At 40.4% G+C, this 24,400-nt stretch overlaps 1 protein-coding gene and 1 pseudogene across 1 annotated transcript in view; one reads left to right on the top strand and one right to left on the bottom strand.

The window, feature by feature from the left end:
* Positions 1 to 107: 107 nt before the first annotated feature.
* The window catches only part of USP48 (ubiquitin specific peptidase 48), a 93,563-nt gene continuing 69,270 nt past the window's right edge, over positions 108 to 24,400 (top strand). The window contains exon 1 of the mRNA XM_008585785.1: positions 108 to 279. Coding sequence (XP_008584007.1) covers positions 146 to 279 — 134 coding nt within the window. The 5' untranslated portion in view covers positions 108 to 145. The remainder of the gene's footprint in view (positions 280 to 24,400) is intronic.
* On the bottom strand, positions 9,300 to 13,844 carry LOC103601383 (annotated as a pseudogene).

Below are 24,400 nucleotides of genomic sequence, written 5' to 3'. Positions count from 1 at the left end.
AGGGGGATAAACCCCCCCGCCGCCGGCCCATGAGGATATTGCCGTGAAAGGCTCAGCGGCTGCAGCAGGAACCGGACTGGCACCCGAGCGGCGGCGGCGGCGGCAGCGGCGGCACGGCTCGGGAGGCGCTCCTCGGGCCAAGGCCATGGCCCCGCGGCTGCAGCTGGAGAAGGCGGCCTGGCGCTGGGCGGAGACGGTGCGGCCCGAGGAGGTGTCGCAGGAGCATATCGAGACTGCCTACCGCATCTGGCTGGAGCCCTGCATCCGCGGCGTGTGCAGGTGAGGCCCGCGCATAGGGCCTCGCGGCCCCCCTCGCGCCGGACTTCGGAAAGCCGGGGCGGGGTGGGGGGAAGGAAGACGGCGGCCCATTGCGTGCATTTGGGAGGCGCGGAGAAGAGCGAGGTGGAGGTTCCCCCCTTTCCGCCGTCTGGGCGACCCGGGAAACAGCCTTCCCGGGCTCTTCGCGGAGGTGATGCTACTGCAAGTCCTTTAAAAAGGGTTCTGGGTTCTCATCCAGAAGATGGCGGTGCAGATGGTTGAAGGTAGGAGCTGAGAGCCTAGCAAAGGTTAATGGTTGGCCCATCTTGGCCACAACTCGGCATTTCGTTTGTAAAAGGGAACTTTTTGGAAGTGAGCTTCATGGCAGTGTGTGTTGTATTAGTGTTGACGCCAGAGGCTTCATCGTCTTAGTATTGTTTTTGGAGAGGGCAGCTTCATAGTAACCTATGATTAGCCTACGTCATTTCTACCCTCCACCCCCAGGAGTCCTCCTACCCTTACTTGTTACTCTAGTATTTCTTCACCTTTCCTTTTCTTTCTTTTTGGTCATTCGGACTCGACGCCACTTTACCGAGTAATAAGTTTGAGCTGTGTAAGTGCTGGCCTTCACCTCTCCTTAGCCCTTGAGCCTTTCCTTAACTCCCTCTGATAGATCGAATCCTTCGAGTCTGTGGCTGTTTTCCCTTTTTCCACATTTTAACGCGGGAACTACAGGTTTTTCCTCCCCTGGCATGTCGTTGAATTGAGTTGGCCAAGCCAGGCATGCTCAGGAGCCTTCTTTCAGCAGGCACTCACTTAAGTAAATACTTCTGGAGTTTTTACATTCCACTGGGGGATCTAGAAGGAATGGAAGTCATGGTCTTTGGCTTTAGAACTTAAAATGTAGTTTGAGAAGTGAAACAAGTTGAGGAGCTTCCATAAAGCAAACGAATACAGTAAATCCAGCCCGTGGGCATCTGGCTCACAAGGAGGGCAGATCTGACTCCAACAGTAAGTACTGGAATGCCAGAAGTCCGTGTATAATAGACTTTGAATAGCTTTACTGAGATATACTTCACATACCGTACGATTCACCGATTTAAAGTGTACAATCCGGTATTTTTTCATGTATTCACAGGGTTGTTCAGCCATTCCCTAATTTGATATTAGAACATTTTTGGCCTCCTTAAAAGAAACACTGTACCCATTAGATTAGCACTGAGTCCTCCCTTGCCTCCCCTCCCCCTCCCCCATCAAGCAACCACTGATCGACTTTCTGTCTCTGCCTGTTTTGGACACTTTATGTAAATAGAATTATACAATATGTAGACTTTTGTGACTTCTTTCACTTAGCATAGTGTTTTCAGGGATCATCTATGTTGTAGCATGTATCACTACTTTATTCCTTATGGTTGAATAATATTCTTTTGTATGTCTGTACCACATTTTGTTTATCCATTCATCAGTTGATGGACATTTTGATATTCCGCGTTTTGGCTATTGGGAATAGTGAATGGTAGCGCTATGAAAATTTGTGTACAAGTTTTTGTTTGAACGCTCGTTTTCAGTTCTTTTGGGTATTTACCTAGGAGTGGGATTGCTGGCTCATAAGGTGATTCTGTTTAACTTATTGAGGAACTGCCAAGCCATTTTTCACAGCAGCTACACCATTTTACATTCCCACCAGCAATGTAGGAGGGTTCGAATTTCTTTTCATGTTCACCAACACTTGCTATTTCTGTTTTTTTTGATTAGGCCATCCTAGTGAATGTGAAGTGGTGTGTGTGTGTGTGTGTGTGTGTGTGTGTGTGTGTGTGTGTGTTTGTTTGTTTTAAAGATGACCGGTAAGGGGATCTTAATCCTTGACTTGGTGTTGTCAGCACCACGCTCACCCAGTGAGCTAACCAGCCATCCCTATATGGGATCCGAACCCGTGGCCTTGGTGTTATCAGCACTGCACTCTCCCGAGTGAACCACGGGCCGGCTCCTTTTTGTGGTTTTGATTTGCATTTTCCTAATGACTAATGAGTTGAGCATCTTTTCATGTGCTTGTTGACCATTTTTCTTTTTACTGCCAAATAATATTCCATTTTATGTATTTATCTACCACTTTTTATTAATCTGTTCATCCGTTGATGGACATTTGGGTTGTTTCTACTTTTTGTCTATTATGAATAATGCTGCTATGAACATTTGTGTGCAAGTTTTTGTGTGGGCATTTGTTTTCATTTCTCTTGAATATATACCTAGGAGTGGAATTGCTAGGTCATATGGTAACTCTGTTTAACATTTTGGGGAGCTGTCAAGTTCCAAAGTGGCTGCACTGTTTTATGTACTGAAAAGCACTGTATGAGAATTCCAATTTCTTCACATCTTTATACTTACTGGTTTTTTTTTTTCTCGTAGCCATCCTAGTGGATGTGAAGTGATGTCTCCTTGTGGCTTTAATTTGCCTTTGCCTGATGACTAGTAATGTTAAGCATCTTTTCATGTGTTTATTGGCCATTTCATATATCTTCTTTGGAGAAATGTTTATTCAAATCCTTCGCCCATTTTCAAGTTGGGTTACTTAGTCTTTTTATTATTTAGTTGCAGGAATTTTTTATATATTCTGGATTCGAGTCATGTATTAGATATATTATTTAGAAATATTTTCTTTCTTTTTTTTTTTTTTTCCAAAAGATGACTGGTTAGGGGATCTTAACCCTTGACTTGGTGTTGTCAGCACCATGCTCACCCAGTGAGCTAACCAGCCATCCCTATATGGGGTCCGAACACATGGCCTTGGTGTTATCAGCACCACACTCCCAAGTGAGCCAAGGGCTGGCCCTGGAAATATTTTCTTTAATTCTGTGGATTGTCTTTTTCACTCACTCCCCCTTCCCCCCTTTCCTTCCTTCCTTCTCTCTGTCTGTCAGTCTTGGCTGGCTGGTACAGGGATCGAACCCTGGACCTTGGTGTTATCAGCACTATGCTCTAACCAATTGAACTAGCCCTCTTTTCATTTTCTTTATGGTATCTTGTGTAATACCAAAGCCCTTAATTTTTTTTTTTTTTTTTTTTTACCTTTTTGTCTTTTTTCGTGACTGGCAACGGATCACAACCCTCAGTGTCGCGCCCGTACCGGACCGGGACCGGCAACGGGATCGCAACCCTCGGTGTTGCTCCCGCTCCTTGCTCAGCCAGTGAGCGGCCGGTCTGTATGTGGGATCCGAACCCTCAGCGGGAGCGCCACCGCGCTCTCAAGCGGCACACTAGCAGTGCGCCACCGGGCCGGCCCCCAAAGCTTTTAATTTTGATGTAGTTCAACTTGCTACTTTTGGTTTTAAAAAACCATGTCTCACTCAAGGTCCAAGCAATTTGAATTTAAATATCAAAAAAGCTCTTTTGCTACTCTCTTTCTCCTTTAGTTTTGCCATTTCTGGCAAAGATGCTCTGCAGTAAGAGATTAAAGAACTGAATTAATAGTATCTTACTTTTTTTTTATACTTTACACAACAATTTGTTATGAGATGCCAGGGCTGAAGGAATGAGATGTTTGACTATATTCAAAGACTAGATGAGTCTTCAGAATGTTATTTACATTTCTGAAACTGCTTAGGACAGTCACAGGATGATGAAAACAATGTGTACTAAGTCCCGTATCCATAGAATTGTGCAAATATTGTGTGTCTTAATTCTTAAGACCAGACTTGTTTGCTAACAGTGAAGATAGTGGTCAAGAAAGTTCCCTGCAGTAAAATTGTTGGGTAAGGGATGTGCATTTTTTCACTTTGATCCATATTGCCAAATAGCCCCTCAGAATGATAGTTCCATTTTACATTCCCACTTGTCAGTGTGTAAGAATGTCCTGTTTCCTCATACCCTCACCAACACAATGTGTTAATCACATTTTTTGATCTGAGAGGCAGTAAATGGTTTCATGTGTTTAATTTGTGTTTCTTTTTTGTGACATTTAACATTTTTTTTTTGTTTGTTTGTTTTGTTTTTGTCTTTTTTCGTGACCGGCAACGGATCGCAACCCTCAGTGTCGCACCCATACCGGACCGGGACCGGCAACGGGATCGCAACCCTCGGTTTGGTCCCGCACCTCGCTCAGCCAGTGAGCGGCCGGTCTGTATGTGGGATCCGAACCCTCGGCGGGAGCGCCACCGCGCTTCCCAAGCAGCGCACTGTAGCAGTGCGCCACCGGGCCGGCCCGACATTTAACATTTTGATAGGAATTTTCAAAGGTTGGACTTACTTATACGCCGAGCTACGTATAGGAGTACAATGTTTATTTTGTTCTCAGAGAAACAGTTTTTTTTTTTTGTCTTTTTTCGTGACCGGCAACGGATCGCAACCCTCAGTGTCGCACCCATACCGGACCGGGACCGGCAACGGGATCGCAACCCTCGGTTTGGTCCCGCACCTCGCTCAGCCAGTGAGCGGCCGGTCTGTATGTGGGATCCGAACCCTCGGCGGGAGCGCCACCGCGCTTCCCAAGCAGCGCACTGTAGCAGTGCGCCACCGGGCCGGCCCGACATTTAACATTTTGATAGGAATTTTCAAAGGTTGGACTTACTTATACGCCGAGCTACGTATAGGAGTACAATGTTTATTTTGTTCTCAGAGAAACAGCACATGACTATTAACAAATTAAAGCAGAAATGTAAAGCATTCTAGAAAGCCTATGTCATGCCAGCTTAAAACAATTCAGTGGTTTTATAGCTCTAGTCTAAAACCCTAATGAGGACTGCTAGGTCTCACTCTGATGCTTTTATACAGCTTTTCCTCATTGATGATGTTCCAATGACACCTTCTTTCTTTCAGTTGGGGTATAATTTTTCTCATCTAGTATTTGTCCTTTTTTTAAAAAGATGACCAGTATTGGTCCTTTTTGCCTTGTTCGCTTTCCCTGACCCTCAGACCAAGTCAGGTCACCTATTTAATTTTTTTTTTTTTTGGTGGCTAGCCAGTACAGGAATCCAAACCCTAGACCTTGGTGTCGTAGCTCCTCGCTCTAATCAATTGAGCAAACTGGTCAGACTATGGCAAATTTTAAACAGATAGCGAAGTAGGATGGTACAGTGAATCCCCATATGGGCATTTCCCAGCTTTGACAATTTGTCAACAGAAGCTGATCACTTTTTTTATTCTCTTATTGTGTGCTGTACCTTTCCTACTTAAGCCAGCTGTACTCCAAAAATTATGTACGTTAATTGGCTTAATTTAATGTAAGTTCAGTGTATGTTATTGATTTAATAGGTGTTTTGTGCTCCATGAAACCAGTGCCCTTGTCTCTTTTTGTATATCTTTCTGCTGTCTAGCACACTAAGACTAGGAAAGACTTAGTCCTTAACCAATTGTTGAATGAAAATGAAAGCCCTCCTTTAATCCCGGTCTCATTGCTGTAGCTATATATAGTATTACTATTATTTTATTCTATTTTCTTTCTGTGTCTCTTAAATTCAACAAGTATTTATTGAGGGCCTCTTATATGGCTTGCTGGAATAAGTATTAATTTGTTGAACACTTTTTTTTAACACCTACTGTGGACTTGGTGTAGTATTCTAGGGTGACTCTGGGATAAAGTCTCAGAAGTTAGTCTCTTCTTCATGTCCTATGTATTTTAGAGGCAAGACAGATAAGCAATATAGTTGTTATTTTACGAGAAAGGGGAGGTCACACTACCTACTGTTTTGCAACTTTTTGATAATATACCTTTTTCCTTATTAATGCATATAGATCTGCTTTATTCTTTTTTTGAAAATAAATTTTATTGTGTATATTTAAGGTATACAACATGATGTTATGGGATACATATACATAGTAAAATGGTGACTGTAGTGAAGCAAATTTATATATCCATTATCTCACATAGTTACACCCCTCTGCTCCCTGCCTTTTTTTGTGGCAAGAGCTGCTAAAATCTACTCTTTTAGCAGGAATCCCAAATACACATCTGCCTTATTCTTTTTATTTATTTTATTTTGGCTGCCTTATTCTTATTAACAGTAATCTGATATTTCATTTTGTAGAGGTAGGTGTGTTATGATTTATTTAACCAATTCCCTGTTGATGGACCTTTGGATTTCCAGTTTTTGATATTACAAACAGTGCTGCTGTAAACATCCCCATACATATACCTTGAGTATTAAATGGGAGTTTTAATTTAGTTTGCAAGATGAGAAATTGTTGAGGTTAAAGGGCATGACCATTTAAAATTTTGATAGTAAAAGTTCATATCATTTAACATTGCCACTTACAGCAAGTGTCCATATAAACCAACCAAAGCATTCCTATTCCCAACATCAGTCTGATTAGTGAGAAATGCTTATTTCCCATTTGCTTTTTTTTTTTTTTTGCTGGTGGCATTGAACATTATTTTGTATTTACTGGCCATTTGTGTTTTTCTATGGATTGTGTGTTCTTGATTGTTGGTCATTTTCTTACTGATTTTCAAGAGCTTATTGAATTATTCCTGTTAATGATATTTTCCCCAATTTTGGGGACTTTGTGAGGTTTTTTTTCTTTTTGGTGCATTAAAACTTTTTTGTTTTTTTGTTTTTTGGCAGTTGGCTGGTATAGGCATCAAACCTATCACCACACTCTAACTGAATGAGCTTACTGGCCAGCCCAAAACATGACATTTTTATGTGGTAAAATTTATCAATACTTTTCATTATGGTTTCTGGGTTTCCCAATTGCAAGAAGTATTTACTCACATTTTATTTTATTTCTGATATTTTCCTTTTATGCAATCTTTGTCTTTTTATTTTGCTTTAGAATTTAACTTGATTTAGGAAGTGAGGTAGGGATCCATCTTTATTTTATTTTACTTTTACTGAATGAATGGCTACTCAGTTGTCTTAAACTATTTGTTGAATCCTGTCTTTTCCCCCACCAGTTAAAAAGCCACCTATATTCTATGACAGATATCATGTAAAGGTATACATGGATACTTGGATTTCTTCCTTTTTTTAAAAAAGATGACCGATAAGGGGATCTTAACCCTTGACTTGGTGTTGTCAGCACCTGCTCTCCCAAGTGAGCCATGGGCTGGCCCTTACTTGGATTTATTTCTCAGCCCTGTTCTCTTCCATTAATTTCATTGAATATCTCTATACTGGGACCACAGTTCTTTTTTTTTTTTTTTTTTAAAGATGACCGATAAGGGGATCCTAACCCCTGACTTGGTGTTGTCAGCACCACGCTCAGCGTGTGAGCAAACCGGCCATCCCTATATGGGATCCGAACCTGGGGCCTTGGTGCTATCAGCACCGCACTCTCCCGAGTGAGCCACGGGCCGGCCTGGGACCACAGTTCTAATTACTTTATAGTATTTTAAAAATATGTGATAAAGCATGACCCTTCTTAGTTCCTCTTAGAATTTTTGTAATAGTTCTTATTTAGTTAAAATTTATTTTTATGTGCAGAAAGGTACGTAAATCATAGTACTTGATGAATTTTCACAAAGGAAACATATCTATCTTGTTTCTTTTCTCTTTTTCTTTCTTTTTTTTTTTTTTTTAATAAAGATGACCAGTAAGGGGATCTTAACCCTTGGCTTGGTGTTGTCAGCACCACGTTCAGCCAGTGAGCAAGCCCCAGCCATCCCTATATAGGATCCGAACCCATGGTCTTGGTGTTAGCAGCACTGCACTCTCCCAAGTGAGTCACAGGCTGGCCCTTCTATCATGTTTCTACCACCAAGATTAAAACATTACTAGCACTCCAGAACACCGCTATCTCTAATTTTTTCCCCTACTGATCACTGCCACCTCTTTCCTTCTCAAAGGTAACTACTACCCTTACTTTGAACACCACAGATTATTTTGTCTATTTGTTGTTCCTTCTTACCTGGCTTCTTTCACTCAACATTGTAAGATTCATCTAGATTGTGGGTAGTGTGTTCATTTGTAGTGTATACATTCCATTGTGTGACTATATACTTTATTCTTTCTACTGGTGATGGTCATTTGAAGTTTTCCCAGTACTTGGCTATTATGAATAAGGCTGCAATGAGCATTCTTGAACATATCTTTTGGTGCAGTGTATATACATTTTTGATAGAGGAATTGCTGGTCATAAACTTTTATTTAGCTTTAACATAATGCCAAACTGTTTTCCAAAGTGACTGTATCACGTTCTACTCTCAGCAGCAGTGTATGGGAGAGTAGAACTATTGCTGCACATTCTCACCAACACTTGGTGTAGTTAGTCTTTTTAATTTTAGCCATTATGGTGGATTTGTGGTGTCTCATTGTGATTTTAATTTGCATTTCTTCAGTGAACAATGGAGTTGACCCCTTTTTGTATTTCACTATTTGCATATTCTCTTGTGAGGTGCTTGTTCAAGTGTCCTGCCCAAGTTTTCTTCTTAGTTATCTTTTTCTTGTGGATTGCAGGAGTTCTTTATTCTGGATTCAGGTACTTTGTTGACTATATGTATTGCAGATATCTTCTACTCTTGCCTTTTTACTCTTTTAATGGCATCTTTTGATGAATAGAAGTTCTAATTTCAGTATAGTCCAATTTATCGATTTTTTCCTTTATGGTTAGTGCTTTGTATGTGTGTGATTTAAGAAATCTTTATCTTCCCCAGGGTCCTAAAAATATTCCCCTGTATTATCTTCTATAACCTGTATTTTTTTATCTTTCATAGTTAGATCTACAGTACACCTGGAATTTATTGCTTATTCTCATCACTTGGGAGATCAGGGCATGGAGGAATTTAGGGTTACCTGCACTCTTGACCTCAGTAAAATAGGAGAGAATTGAAGGCTGCTAGTGGTTAAACATGTTTAATACTAGAAAAAGTAATCACTCTACTTGAAGGTGAAGACATATATAGGGAAAACAAACACAACTAATTAAAATTAAACAATTGATGAGATGTTGCATATGTGTTTTAAAAAACAGTATTGTTTTATTACTACCAGCAAGAGTGGAGTGCTGAATGTGGTGGGCTTAGGGTATGTGTGGACTATGAAGAGAAGATGATGGTTGAGAGGCTAGAAGGAAAGAAGGTAGGCTTGGAGGTCAGGTCTGAGGGCACCTCAGATTTGCTTCTGGGAATAGGCAGCCATGATAAAGGAGTCGTGGGTCATGGCAAGCCACAGCTGTGCCTCCAGCAAGATTAAGAAATTCTTGGAGGGCTGGCTGATTAGCTCATTTGGTTAGAGCGTGGTGCTGATATCACCAAGATTCCGGGTTCTGTTCCTGTACAGGCCAGTTGTCAAAAAACAGAAACAAAAACAAACAAAAAAAGAAATTCTTGGAAATCAACTGCCCATCACAGGTGGGGTCCAGTTTCTTCATCATGTGGAAAAGAACACTGGGGTCCTTCTGGTTCTTTGTGAAGAAAGCTAGCTATGTATTCATGAAACTTAGGAATTCCCTCTTAGAGAGTTTGCATTGGTTACATCCTCTCCAGCATACTGTGGAAAACAACAGAGACTCACTCAATGCACCAGTTAGTCTGCGTAGGACTGGAGATTTTTGCTGTGTTAGAATTGACCGCATCCGAGACTTTTTTATATTTTGCAAATCCTTTACACCTCCTTCATTTCCCATGGCTTCCCGAGGTAGTGATCTAATTATTAAGAAAAAGTTAGCTTTGTATTTGGGACTGTCCTACCAAGAAATGCAATGGAAGAAAACCCTCATATTGATCTAGAAATTCTTGTGTATTCTGCATGTTTTAGAACATTTCTTTAACTTTTTTTAGTAAAATTAATTGAAATTGTATTTCTTGTGGTTTTATGTATCTGACATATTCACTAATGTGTACTCTAATTTGAGAAGTGTGGATAAGCTAAAATGAAATATAGTTACATTAGGGCCTGGTCGGTTAGCCCAGTTGGTTTGAGCACAGCCTTGTAACACCAAGGTCAATGGTTCAGATCCCCCTACTGGCCAGCCAACAAAAAATAAATAAAATAAAAAAATGTTTGGGGCTGGCCCGTGGCTCACTTGGGAGAGTGTGGTGCTGATAACACCAAGGTCATGGGTTCGGAGCCCATATAGGGATGGCCGGTTAGCTCACTTGGGAGAGAGTGGTGCTGACAACACCAAGTCAAGGGTTAAGATCCCTTTACTGGGGCCGGCCCGGTGGCGCACTGGATAGTGTGCCGCTTGGGAAGCGCGGCGGCGCTCCCGCCCGAGGGTTCGGATCCCACATACAGACCGGTTCCCGCTCACTGGCTGAGCGAGGCGCGGGAGCAACGCCGAGGGTTGCGATCCCGTTGCCGGTCCCCGGTCCAGTGCGGGGGGCAACACTGAGGGTTGCGATCCGTTGCCGGACACGGAAAAAGACAAAAAGACAAAAAAAAAAAAAAGATCCCTTTACCGGTCATCTTTATTTAAAAAAAAAAAAAAGAAAGAAATATAGTTACATTAGGTTTGTTAGATCTCACTGCTGACTTGATAAACTCATGTCAAGTAAAAGTGCAGAGAACACAGGTTGTAATATGGTCATGAGCTGCATAACATTTCTGTCAAGGACAGACCACATATACGACAGTAGTACTATAAAATTATAATGGCTATACCATATAGCCTAGGTGTATAATAGGATATACCATCTAGGTTTGTGTAAGTACACTCTGTGATGTTCTCAAAATGGTGAAATCACCTAATGATGCATTTCCAGAATGTATCCCACTGTTAAACGACACTATTGTATTTTAATATAATTCCTTTTGATTTTTCCATATGTACATAAAAATGAAATATCATCATGTTATGTGTGTATTTTATATGGGTGGTTTTTTTTTTCAAATGTTAACATTTCCCCAGGACATTATAGTGTACAAAAAATAATTTTTAATCATTGCATAATATTTAATTTTATATACCCCAAAGTATTTATTTTTCTGTTGGGCATTTGTCTGCCTTTCCTTTCCTTCTCCTCCTCCACCTCTTCCCTCCTCCTCCTTTTTTTTTTTTTTTAAGTTCTAATGTTCTGAGCATCCTTATAAGTAAATATTGTCAGCTTCTCTGTTTTCTTAGATAAAAACTGTGAAAGTGGCATGAACATTTTTATGGCTTTCGATATACACTACCAATGCAAGATTTGCTCCCACCAGCTGTGTGCAGTATATGAACATTCCTGTGTCTCCATGTCTTTTTCATCATTGAGGATTAAATTTTTAAAGTCTTTGCCAATTGAATGATGGTGTCTTTTACCAGAGAGGTTGAAAGATATTATTTTTTAAGTGCTAGGCCAGTATTTCCTAAATTGTCTAAAGCTTGAGAAACATTTCAAATCATCCTTTTTGGAGAACTGAGAAATCCCACCCTAAGGGGGTGGAAAACTTTTAAGTTTTAATGTTTAAATAAGCCTATTTAGACAGGGAATGACTTCTCTTGACTTGCCAATTAGTGCCCCCTACCCTGAACATTTTTCCTTTAGTACCAATTTGGGAGGTATCCTTTTAGAAAGCAGATTTATAGTATTTCTAATTAGGTTCTCTTTCTAAGTCCCTTTTGCTTGGCTTGTCTCCCACTCCCCAGTAGAAGGCTGAATTTCAGGCCAACTGATTTAATATGCTAATTACAAGAGTATTGTGTATACATAAAAAAAAAATACTAGTTATTTTTATAAGCTGTTTTTGAACACTATTTTAGTGGGGCTGGATTTTTGAGGTTTGGAAAAAGAAAGATATTTTATTATTGCAAGATTGATTGGATTCCTAAGCCTTAAAATATATGTTTAGGGGTTTTTGTTATTGTTGTTTGAATACCCTATACAGTATTTAAAGGATTGCGAACACTTTAGAAAAGTTTCTTTTTTTAAAAAAAAGATGACCGGTAAGGGGATCTTAACCCTTGGCTTGGTGTTGTCAGCACCACGCTCACCCAGTGAGCTAACCGGCCATCCCTATATGGGCTCCGAACCCGTGGCCTTGGTGTTATCAGCACCACACTCTCCCGAGTGAGCCATGGGCTGGCCCACTTTAGGAAGGCTTCTAACCATGATGTTTAATGTAAATTTGGTGTTGAATTTGCTTTATCAGTTGCTTCCCAAGTCTTTTTTGCCCAAGACTTTTCTATATATGGCAGAGTAGAATGAGGATATAAGTGCTAAGGGCCCTGTTTGTGGTTGTTTTGTTTTTATTTTTTGCTTCTGTCTTGCTCCTCTAATTTCTGAGATTTTGTTACAATAATGCCATGAAGAAAAACATTGTAAAGTTTTCAGTGATTAGAACCTAGACTTAGATTATCTTGTTTCTCCTTTATTTTCACTGTGAAAAGTGAAAATGTGTGCTTTAATATTTTAGTAAACAAGTTCCCTTTTTCAATCAAAATTTAAAGTAAAATGTATTCGTTGAGTAGCTAATATAGGCATATAGTTTAAATAAGAAAGTGATTTAAAAAGTGTACATCCAGAACTCTGATCCCCGGTCCGTTACCATCATCCCATTCTTTCACATCCTCTGTAAGAAACAACTCATTACGGGCCGGCCCGTGGCTCACTCGGGAGAGTGCGGTGCTGATAACACCAAGGCCCCGGGTTCAGATCCCACATAGGGGTGGCCGGTTCGCTCACTAGCTGAGCGTGGTGCTGACAACACCAAGTCAAGGGTTAAGATCCCTTTACCGGTCATCTTTAAAAAAAAAAAAAAAAAAAGAACTCATTACTTTTTTCTTTCATTGTTTCCTTATGCAAATGTAAGCAAACACAAGTCTATTTTGTTACCCCTCTCTTTTCTTACACAAATGTAGCATTTTGCAAACACTGTTCTATACCAGTAGACATTTCTATCTGTACCTAAAAGCGTCCTTGTTTTCTTTTGAAAAGCAATCAAAGCTTTATACAGTTGAGGTAAGATTATATGAAGTGAATTGTTCAGTTCAATGAATTTTGGTATTTGTAACTACCACTCCAGTCAAGGTAAAGAACATTTTTATCATCCCAGAAGGTTCCTTCATATCTCCTTCCACTTATTTCCCATTCCCCAAAGGCATCTGCTGTTCTAATTTCTTTCTACGTAGATTAGTTTTGCCTGTTCTTCAGCTTCATATTAATAGACCCTTACAGCAGTTATTCTTTTGTCTGGGTTCTTTTGCTCAAAATAATATTTTTGAGATTCATCCATATAGATGGATCAGTAGTTTTTTTGGTTTTTGTTGGGGGCGGGGTGGGACAAGCTGAATAGTAATCAATATATAATTTGTTCTATTGATGGACATTTGGGTCATGTACAGTCTCTTAACTATTGTACATAAAAGCTGCTAGAAATATTTATGTAGCCTTTGGATATTGGCATTCATTTCTCTTGGATCCTCATTCTTATGTACATTTACACCTATGCCATTGTATGGATTTACCTTAGTTTAATTAATCCTCTGTAAATGGACACTGGGCTTGTTTTCAGTTTTTGCTGTTACTAACAATGCTTCAATAAATAACTTTCATTGTGAATTGTTTTGCATGCGTGCAGTTGTGTCTGTGGAATAAATACCCATATGGGACAGCAGCGCACAAGGATAAAAGCACTAATAATGTTGATAGATACCGGAAATTGTCCTCTAGAGAGATCGTTTCACTTTTTAGTCTCACCAGCAATGCTTGAGAGACTGCCTTTTTCCTGTGGCATGTCAGATTTTTGCCAATCTGATAGGCAAGGAAGATATATCAGTCAGGATGGACTAGGTTGTGGAACAAATAACTAGAAAATCTCAATGGTTTAAAACAGTGAAAGTTTACATCTTTCACAAGCTACAAGAAGATTGCAAGCTGGGGCTAGGGTGAGTGGGGGTGGGGGAGTCTGGCTCATCCTATTTACACTGAATAACCAATGTAGCAACCACCACTTGAAACATTGTCATTTTGTCTGGAGGGTTTCAGTGTCAGCAATTAAATGCTTGGCTTGGAAGCACAAGCATCTTTTCTGCTCACAACTCATTGGCTAGAGCTTATTTCATGTTCCTACCCATCCAGAAGGTATGTAGAAGGAAGAGAGAAAAAAACTCAGCCAGCAAGGTATCTGTGTCTAGTTTTATTTTTCATTCCTTTTATGACAGAAAATGAGTATCTTTTCATACGCAAGGGCGTTTGTATTTATCTTTGAACTGTCTGTTGTAGGCTTTGCCCATTTTTATATTGGTTTATTAATTTTATCAATTTGTAAGAGTTCTTTATGTACTAAGAGATTAAGCCTATCTCTGTGACATGAGCTGCAAAAAAATTTTTAGCTTTATCATTGTCTTTTGACTTGTGCTTATGGATTTGTTTGTTTGCCATGTAGAAGGATTTTATGAGATTGAATTAATGGCTTCTGGATTTTTTGGTGGGGGGGGGCTGGGCCTGGACAGGGATCTGTACCCTTGACTTTGGTTTCACAGGGCTGCACTCTAACCAACTGAGCCAATCAGCTATCTGGCTTCTGAATTTTGATTCATAAAAAGGCCTTTCCCATACCAGGATTATAAAGACATTTGCTGATGTTTCAAATTATTGTTCTGGTTTCAATTTTAACATTTAAATCTCTGACCCATTTGGAGTTTGTACTAAAGTATACTATGAATTGTGAGTCCAGTTGTATCTTTTAATAGATAGCTATCTAGTTGTCCTATCCACCATTTATTAAAAGCTCCATCTTTACTCCACTGGTTTGGATGCCTTTATTGCATGCTAAGTGGCCATATGTATTTGGGTCTGTTTCTGAACTTTTTATTCTTATACTGTTGCCTTAGTCCTTTTTGTGCTGCTATAATAGAATACCTGAGACTGGGTAATTTATAAAGAACAAAAATTTATTCTTTCACAATTCTGGAGGCTGGGAGGACCAAGATCAAGGCACTGGCATCTGGTGTGGACTGTCGCACTGCGTCCTCACATGGTGTAAGGTACAAGGGCAGGAGAGGAACTCTGGTCTCACATGGCATAAGGGAACGAACTCACTCTGGCCTTTTATAGTGGCATGAATCCATTTATGAGGGCAGAGTACTCATGACCTAAACACCTTGCAAAAGATCTCACCTCCCAGTACTGGGTATTGATTAATTGGGGATAAAGTTTCCAACACATGAATTTTAGAGGGGCGATATTCAAACCATAGCATTTTGTTTTAATTTTGGACTTGACTTTATGATTAATTCAATATTGGATAGGGCTCAGTCACTCGTGGTTGGTCTTTTAGGAGTTCTATATTTAAGTCTGCATTCTATTTTACTACTATATGCCTGTGCTTGATTTAATAAAATTTTCTTCTAATTGTTGTTTAAAACTTATGACCCATGAAGATGCAGCATGTTTATCCCAAAGCTGAGAATACTTTACCCAAGGTTCAGAAGTATGGCATGAATTTTTCTTTTTGTGTGTGTGTGTGTTTTTCCTTTTTTTTCACAAGCAGGGGTGAGTAGCTTAGATTTTTTTTTTTTCTTAGTTTGAAATCATGCTTGTAGAACGAGCAGTGGCCCTCTTTGGGGTCTGCGGTAGGATGCCGGATGGCAACCTTTGAAACTGCTTGGATATTGAGCTGTGTTCTTTTCTGCTATAGGACTTAGTGACATTGTTTTATTTTATTTTTTTTCCTTTTTGTCTTTTTTCATGACCGGTAACGGAATCGCAACCCTCGGTGTCACGCCCGTACTGCGACCAGCAACGGGATCGCAACCCTCGGTGTCACGCCCGCACCGCGCTCAACCAGTGAGTGGACCGGTCTCTATATAAGATCCGAACCCTCAGCGGGAGCGCCGCCGCACTCCCAAGCGCCGCACTCTACTGAGTGCGCCACCAGGCCGGCCCACGTTGTTTTAATAATTAATTTGTTTTGGGGAGTTTTCCTTTTAAAACTGCCCTGAGAAATTGAAAAATTTAGGGAGCGTGGCGGCGCTCCCGCCGAGGGTTCGGATCCCACATACAGACCGGTTCCCGCTCACTGGCTGAGCGAGGTGCGGGCGCAACACCGAGGGTTGTGATCCCGTTGCCAGTCCTGGTCCGGTACAGGCACGACACTGAGGGTTGTGATCCATTGCCAGACACGGGGGGGAAAAAAAAAAAAGACAAAAAAAAAAATTGAAAAATTTAGATCAAAGGGTCTATTTTAATACTGTTAAATGTCTTATAGCAGCTCGACTCTTAAGAGGATGAAAGCTGTCCCTGTGTTCAGAGACCTTTTTGGTAAAAGAATATTTCCCAACCTGAAAAAAATAGAGCAGCTGTACGGCCAATAAGCCTGCCTCAAGTGATAACTGCACATTATAAAGGATTTAGCCGGGATCCTGATGCATTGTCTGTCCTGTTTGCTGTGTGGTTACTTTCTCTCGGATCCTTTTGGTCAGAATTCAAAATTTCAAATGAAATCAGGTTGTTAGGTAAATGAACATTTTGTAAATTTCTAGATGTGAATATTCTCAAAGCATTCTTTACTAGTGATTGCCATCTTTCCCTAAAAAAAAGATTTTAAATGAGACCACTTACATAAAAATATGATTTTCTCTTCTTTCCCTCACTTCTCATAAAAATGAGCAGTTATAAGTACCGTTGATTTGACCTCTGTTGCACTTCTTACATGTAACCCTCACCTCTACTGTCGTCCTGTTTCATTTCAGATTCACATTTCTCATCTCTTATTATATCAGTATCCCCTTTAAAATTCTTTCTTTTTCAGATCTTTCCTGTATGTCTTTCATGTTCCAATTTGAATTCTGTGTGTCCCCCTCCCCCATCCCCCATGGGACGATAACCAGGATTTATATTTGGAAAGTATTTTTTTTTAAAAAACTTATTAAAAACAGGAGGAGTTTATAAAAAATGCCAGTCATTGAAAAACCAAAACTTAACTGGCCGGTTAGCTCAGCTGGTTAGAGTGTGATGTTATAACACCAAGGTCAAGGGTTTGAGTCCCTTACCAGCCAACTGCCAAGAAAAAAAGAAAAGAAAAAGTGAAACTTGTAGAATTTTCATCTGATTCTGGTATGCCGCCTTGGTTGATTAGAGGATTTTTCTAAAATGCAAATCAGATTATTTTTCTCCTTAAAACCTTTTAGTGGGGCCAAGCCTGTGGCGCACTCGGGAGAGTGCAGTGCTGGGAGCACAGCAACGCTCCCGCCAGGGGTTCGGATCCTATATAGGAATGGCCAGTGCGCTCACTGGCTGAGCGTGGTGTGGGCGACACCACGCCAAGGGTTGCGATCCCCTTACCAGTCACGAAAAAAGACAAACAACAACAACAACAACAACAAAAAAAACCTTTTAGTGGCTGTTTATTACAAACTGGATGAAGTCCAAGCTTTTTTTAATGCAAAAATTGTTATTTGTCAGTACGATACGTAATTATTCTTTGTGCGTTCCCCCCCTCTTTTCCCCCTCCCCCTTTTCACTTCTCGTAACCACAGTTCTGTTTTCTCCTTCTAAAGTCGACGCTCTTATTCGAGGTCTTATGTTACTGATCTGGCCCTTGACTTCTCTATAGCTTCTTTGGCCTTCCCAGCTCCATTCCCCAAAGCCTCCAGCTATGCTGAACTGCATGCTGGAAGACTTCCTTTTCATAGCCTCCTTGACCTTCCACTAGCTTGCTTCTCTAACCTTATCTGTCCTCCACACGTGCTGTCCTCTGCTTGGAATGCTCTTCAGTTCCCCTCCCACACTTAAGTCAGTTTCTGTGTGTCCTTGGAGACTCCCACCTTGGCAGCACTTCCTTTCTTGCTGTGATATTTCTGCTGTGGCATCCCGTGCCTTGTGCTACCACAGCACTTATTTCTCATTCTTTTATCTGTCACTTCATCTGCTGTGAGCCATTCTTTGATGCCTGGGACTTTGTCTTTTATCTTGGTATCCTCAGGTCCTATAATTCTTCCTGGAGCATCTCTGTGTGAATCTTTAAAGTTTAGTTGCTTTTATAAGATTATAGGTTTTGGTTACGCAAAATGACATTGTTTACTTTTACTCAGGTGCAATGTGACATACCTAGTAGAAGGCTGATGCCCACATATATCGATAGCAATTTGAAACTGTCCTTTGCTCCAGCACTCTGAGCATAAATAACCCGGACAGTTCTTCATCATCACAGGGCTCTTACCAGGTGCCACTTCTGTCATTGTTTTCATTATCTTTTGCTGACTGCAATTAAAAAGGCAAAATTTTTTCCTGCTTCGTGTACACAAGTGTTATACAAACACAGGTTTCCAAGAGGATCCAAATTAAAAACAAAAATGAAACTGCAAGTATTTTAGTAGTCAGCTGATCCAGTCCCCTTTGTTTCATAAATGAGAAATGGGGACCTAAATATTTTGTTTTCAGGTTTGTCTGTACCCTCACCCCATGGATATATGCTTGGTTTTCCTATCTAACTTAAGTATCAGTACCTTATGAAAATTTAATAAGTTTTTAATTAATTAAAAATGATACTTGCAGTTCAAATAATGTGTTTGAAGCAAAAGTCTCCCCACATTCCAGAGGAAACCTATGTTGCCATTTCCATGAGATGGGCAGGCCCCAGGTATTTATAAATGAGTTGGTTACCTAAACATTTTCTATGGAATGAACAATTTTTCAGCTTATCTTTTTTTAAAGATGATCGGTAAGGGGATCTTAACCCTTGACTTGGTGTTGTCAGCACCACGCTCTCCCAAGTGAGCTAACTGGCCATCCCTATATAGGGATCCGAAACTGTGGCTTTGGTGTTATCAGCACTGCACTCTCCCAGTGAGCCACTGGCCAGCCCTAATTTTTCAGCTTATCTAAAGAAGTCTAACCCCATGATGTAGTATTTCACCTTATGTTTATGATGATCATTATGGAATAATTTATAAAGTTATAAAATAATAAAGTTGGGTATAAAGCATATTTTTTCTTCTAGTGGTATTTCAGGGTGTAGGAATCCTCTCCCCTTCTTCCTTCTCTGATAAACCTCGCCTTTTCCTTTGAGCAAAATTATGGATGGTTTTGCCTTTCATCAAGCACATAGGACAGAAAGAAGCCTGGAAATGTTGGCACAGGTCACCAAAATTTAGGAAAGGGGTAAAAAATTAGGTAATAACCTGCTATACCCACTCCCACCTCCCCTACTTGTCAAAGGGAAGGAAGCCCTTCGAAGTCCTCTTTTCCTCTTGACATCTGTTAAGAGTCCAGCTTATCTGTGGTAGTGAAGCAAAATGATAGAGTGTCAAGAATGTTCTTAATTGGAGGAGACTGGCTTGGAAAAGAATACCTGAACTTAGTGGACCTAGCTAATCCTAAGCAACTGTTGCTCTGACAAGGTGGTGATACTTGGAGTTCCAGAGATGATGTGAAGTTTTGGAAGGACAGTTCAGACAGTGTTATTGAATCACTTTTAGTGCTATTTGGCTAACTTGTTTAGTTTGGGTTAGGTTTTCTTTGATTTTTTTGTAATAAGTTGAACTATTTATAAATTGTGACTAGATATTTATCTCCAAATCTAATATAGAGATTCTCAGGGAAATCAGATTGGTCTGCTTTGGCAAAATACCCACTTGTAGCAAAGCCCTGAACACTGGAGCAAAACTCTCAGTTTAGACCTTTGATCTATTTAAGAATTATCTGCAATAACTCCAGACAATCAGTGATGCCTGGTATAGCCCATTAAGCAAGAAAGAATGTGTTGGCAGTGTGGTGGTTAGGGGATACAGTACAGTCTGCTCTGCTGGTTCTCATTGGCTAAGAGACAGTAAAGTGCTTAGTAGGTGAGGGGAAAGGAACCTTGTTAATAGTGTGATGCAACTAATGGTTTTATATATGAGTAGGTTTTTTTTTTTTAAGGGAACACTATTTTAGAGAGAATTATTTTAAATAAGTGCTGAATGGGATAACTTTAAAGAGGGTAGTATTCTGGCAATAAATTGTTAATTTAACACCCGTATCATACTAATGAATTAATTACACAATGCCAGAATCTTACCTCAGAGTTACTATAGGAGGTGTGTGTGTGTGTGTGTGTGTGTGTGTGTGTTTGGCATTTACAGTTTTGGCTTGCCTACTATTTTAAAAAAGTGTCTGTCAGTGGTTTAGTGTCCCTGGAATTTGTGATGACTCTGAAAACCAGGGTAAATATGGTTTAAGGCCTTTTTGTTTTCTTATATAAACTTAATGGTATAAATTTCCCTGTAGGCACTGATTTAGCTGCATCCCACAAATTTTTTTTTTCTGGCCTTCACATTAGCTGTGATTTTTTTAAAAATTGTTAAAAACACATAAATTTACCCCCTTAACAATTTTTAAGTAGAACACTATTGCTGGGGTTTGTTTGTTTTTTGATGGCTCGTTGATAAGGGGATCCAAACCAGGGACCTTAGTGTTACAAGGCTGCACTCTAGCCATTGAGCAACCCGCCAGCCCACCATTGTTAATTGTATGCACATGGTTGTGCAACATATCTCTGGAACATTTTCATCTCGCATTACTGAAATTCTATACCCATTGAACAACAACTCCCCTTTTCACCCTTTCCCTATCCCCTGGCAGCCACCATTCTGCTTTCTGTTTCTATGAGTTTGATTACTTTAGATACTTCATTTAAGTGGAATCATGCAGTATTTGTCTTTTTGTGACTGACTTTTTTCATTTGGCATAATGTCCTCAGGGTTCATCCATGTTATAGCATATGACAAGATTTCATTTTTAAAGGCTGAGTAATATCCTGTTGTATGTATATGCCACATTTTATTTATCTGTTCATCTGTAGATGGACATTTAGATTGCTTCCATTTCTTGGCTATTATGAATAATGCTGCAGTGAACATGAGTGTGCAAATATCTTTTTGAGGTACTGTTTTTAATTCTTTTGGATATATACCCAGAAGTGGGATTGCTAGATTATGTGATAGTTGTAGTTTTAATTTTTCAAGGACCTTCCATAGTTTTCCACAGCAGCTGTGCCATTTTACAGTCCCATCAACAGTGCATAAGGGTTTAAGTTTCTTCACATCCTTGCCAACACTTGTTATTTTCTGTTTTTAAATAGTGGCTGTAATAATGGGTGTGAGGTGATATTGTGGTTTTGATTTGTATTTCCCTGATGATTAGTGGTATTGAGCATCTTTTCATGTGCTTATTGGCCATTTGTGCATCTTTGGTAAAATGTTTGTTCAAGTTCTTTGCCCATTTTTTATCGGGTTATTTGCACAAATTATGATATTTTATTCCGTTCAAAATTTTTTCTAATTTCCTTTGTGCTATGGTTTGGATATTGGTATTTCCACTCACCTACATGCCTCCCCCCCCATTCATGTGTTGAAACTTAATCCCTAATATAGTATTAAGAGGTGGGGCCTCTGGTTCAAGCCCGTGGCGCACTCGGGAGAGTGCGGCACTGGGAGTGCAGCGACACTCCCGCCGCGGGTTCAGATCCTATATAGGAATGGCCGGTGCGCTCACTGGCTGAGCGCGGTGTGGGCGACACCACACCAAGGGTTGCGATCCCCTTACCGGTCACGAAAAAAGACAAAAATAAAAAGAGGTGGAGCCTCTGGGAGGCAATTAGATTACAAGGGCTCTGCCCTCATTAATGGGATTAGTGCCCTTATAAAAGGTTTGAGGGAGCTTGCTTGCCCCTTCGGGCATGAGAGGGCACATACAAGGATACTTCATAAAGTTCATGGAAAAATAGGATTAGGAGATAATACAGGGCTGGCTGTTTAATTCAGTTGGTTAGAGCATGGTACTGATGACATCAAGGTCAGGGGTTCAATCCCTGTACCTTCAAGCTGTCAACAAAAACTGTCGGGCCTCCCTGAGCCAGAGGCCGACAAAACCGAGCGGGAAGAGACCCCGGTCCAGCCGGGGGTCCCTTGTGGGGCTGAGCGGGATGATGAGTGTCGCTGGCACGGCCCTTCCCCCCCAGGATCTTCCTCCCCGGGGGCCGAGAAAGAACACCACCGAGCCAGGAGAGTGGTCAAAGCCGGAACTCCGTTTATTAGAAAGGTGTTGGAGTTTATATAGAGGAAGAAAGCGGAAACAGAGAGGAGAGGCGGGAGGAGATGGTTATCCAATCAGGGGAAGCCACAAGTTATGAAGAGGGGTGATGACAGGGCGGGCAAAAACTGCTTAGTCACTGGGCCCCGGAAAAGAAGGACTTCTAGCTACGTGCATTAAAGCGCTCATGAAACGGCGGCGGAGGCCTTACGCCAGCAAGATGGCCACCGCTTGATCTATTTTAGGGAACAGGAACCATACTTAGGCAGGCGCCTTATGATTTGATTGCGCCGCAACATGGCCCAACAAAAAACAAAAAAGACAATACACATCTTTCCATGAATATGTTGAAGTACCCTTGTAGAAGGCAGCATCTTTGAGGAATCAGCCCTCACCAGACACTGAATCTGCTGGGGCCTTGGTCTTGGACTTCCCAGTCTCCTGTGAGTGATAAATTTCTCTTATAAATTCCCCCAATCTAAGGTATTTTGTTATAGCAGCCTGCAAGAAGTAAGGCACCTTATGATTTTTTTCTTTGACTCACGGGTTATTTAGAAGAGTGTTGTTTAATTTCCAAATATTTGGGGATATTCCACGCATCTTTCTCTTACTGATTTTTAGCTTAATTCTGTTATGATCAGAGAGCATATCTGCTACGATTTCAGTTCTTTTAAATTTGCTGGGATTTGTTTAATGTCGCAGAATATGATGTATCTTGACAAATGTTTCATGTTCATTTGTAAAGACTGTGTATTCTATTGTTGCTGGATGGAGTGAAATGGGGTAACTACAGAAGTTGTTAACAGTATGCAAACTTCTCCCAATTTGCAGCTTGGAAAATTGTATTGAATGTGTCAGAAAAAAGATAACTGGCTCTGTAAATTGTCACAGTTCTTTAAAATTGTGGACTCTAATAAAACCTTTTAATGTAATAAAAAGCACTAGCTTGTTCTAGCAATTTTCTGTTATAAACAATACTGTGATGATTATCTTTGAAAATGTTTGTTGATGTCTGTTTGTGTACATTCTTAAAAATAATGGTTCTAGGGCAGAGGGTGTGAAGACCAGTAGAAGTCTTTATATATATTGTCACATTACTTTTCAGAAAACATGTGCTCTGTACACTAGGCAAAATCTTAGTACAGTCGAGAATCTTCACTAGAAGCAGTAAAGTGGGCATGTTGCCTTCATTGATTTCTCCCTGGACTCTCTGTGTGGAATGATGTCCTAAGAGCTAAGAAACTAAGAGGTGATGAGGAAGAAAAACAAAGCAGTAACTCTTTAATGACCACTCAGAGAGTGAGATTCCTACCCCTTTCCCATTCGAAGAATGAATCTTCTTTGAACTGCACAGCAACTATGAAGTGGCATTGATTACACATTTTCTGTTCGTTGTGCTGGAAGGCATATCCTTAAATGATGGGTCCTTGGGGATCTGTTCACACCCCTAAGATACCTAGCCTCTTGCTTTTCCATTCTGCAGACAGATAATTTTTGATTTGTCGAAAATTCTTTCCTTACAATTTAGACATTACTTCAGACTTCTTTCCCTTCATGTCTACCCCATCTAATTGGTCCCCAAGTTCTATTGATTTCATCTCATTGATATGCTCAAATTCAGCTTTCCTCCAGTCCCATTGCCACTTAATTGTTGTTGTTTTGGCAGTTGGCCAGTGTGGGGATCTGAACCCATGATCTCGGTGTTATCAGGCTGCGCTCTAACCAACTGGGCCAACCAGCCAGCCTTAATTTTTTTTTTTTTTTTTTTTAAAAGATGACTGGTAAGGGGATCTTAACCCTTGACTTGGTGTTGTCAGCACCACGCTCAGCCAGTAAGTGAACCGGCCATCCCTATATGGGATCCGAACCTGGGGCCTTGGTGTTATCAGCACCGCACTCTCCCGAGTGAGCCACGGGCCGGCCCCTTAATTGTTTTTTAAGACCTCATTTCCACTATAAAAGTTGTTAGTTTTGTTTTAGGCCTTTTGCTTTGGTCTTTCTTTTATACTGCTGCCAAGGTATCTCTCTGGCCTAAAATCTCAGTAGGTGTCTGCTTAGCATGTCATATCAAACCTTGTGGTTTGTACCAATTTTTTTATAGCAGAAAAATATTTCTGTGTACTTGTTTCTATCAGACTGTAAAAACAGATCAAGGAGGCTGATTCAAGAAATATGAGACAGGAACACATATTTAACATGCAAGGACACATCTGTTTAATGTGTAAATACCCTAGCCAGTGTGACTCATTTATATTATCTACCTGGTCCTACCACCGT

Source organism: Galeopterus variegatus, unplaced genomic scaffold (genome assembly GCF_000696425.1).
Source record: "Galeopterus variegatus unplaced genomic scaffold, G_variegatus-3.0.2 Scaffold3711, whole genome shotgun sequence".
NCBI classification, from domain to species: domain Eukaryota; kingdom Metazoa; phylum Chordata; class Mammalia; order Dermoptera; family Cynocephalidae; genus Galeopterus; species Galeopterus variegatus.
Note: the sequence above shows the minus strand (reverse complement) of the source record. Positions and strands in the feature narration are given on the sequence as shown.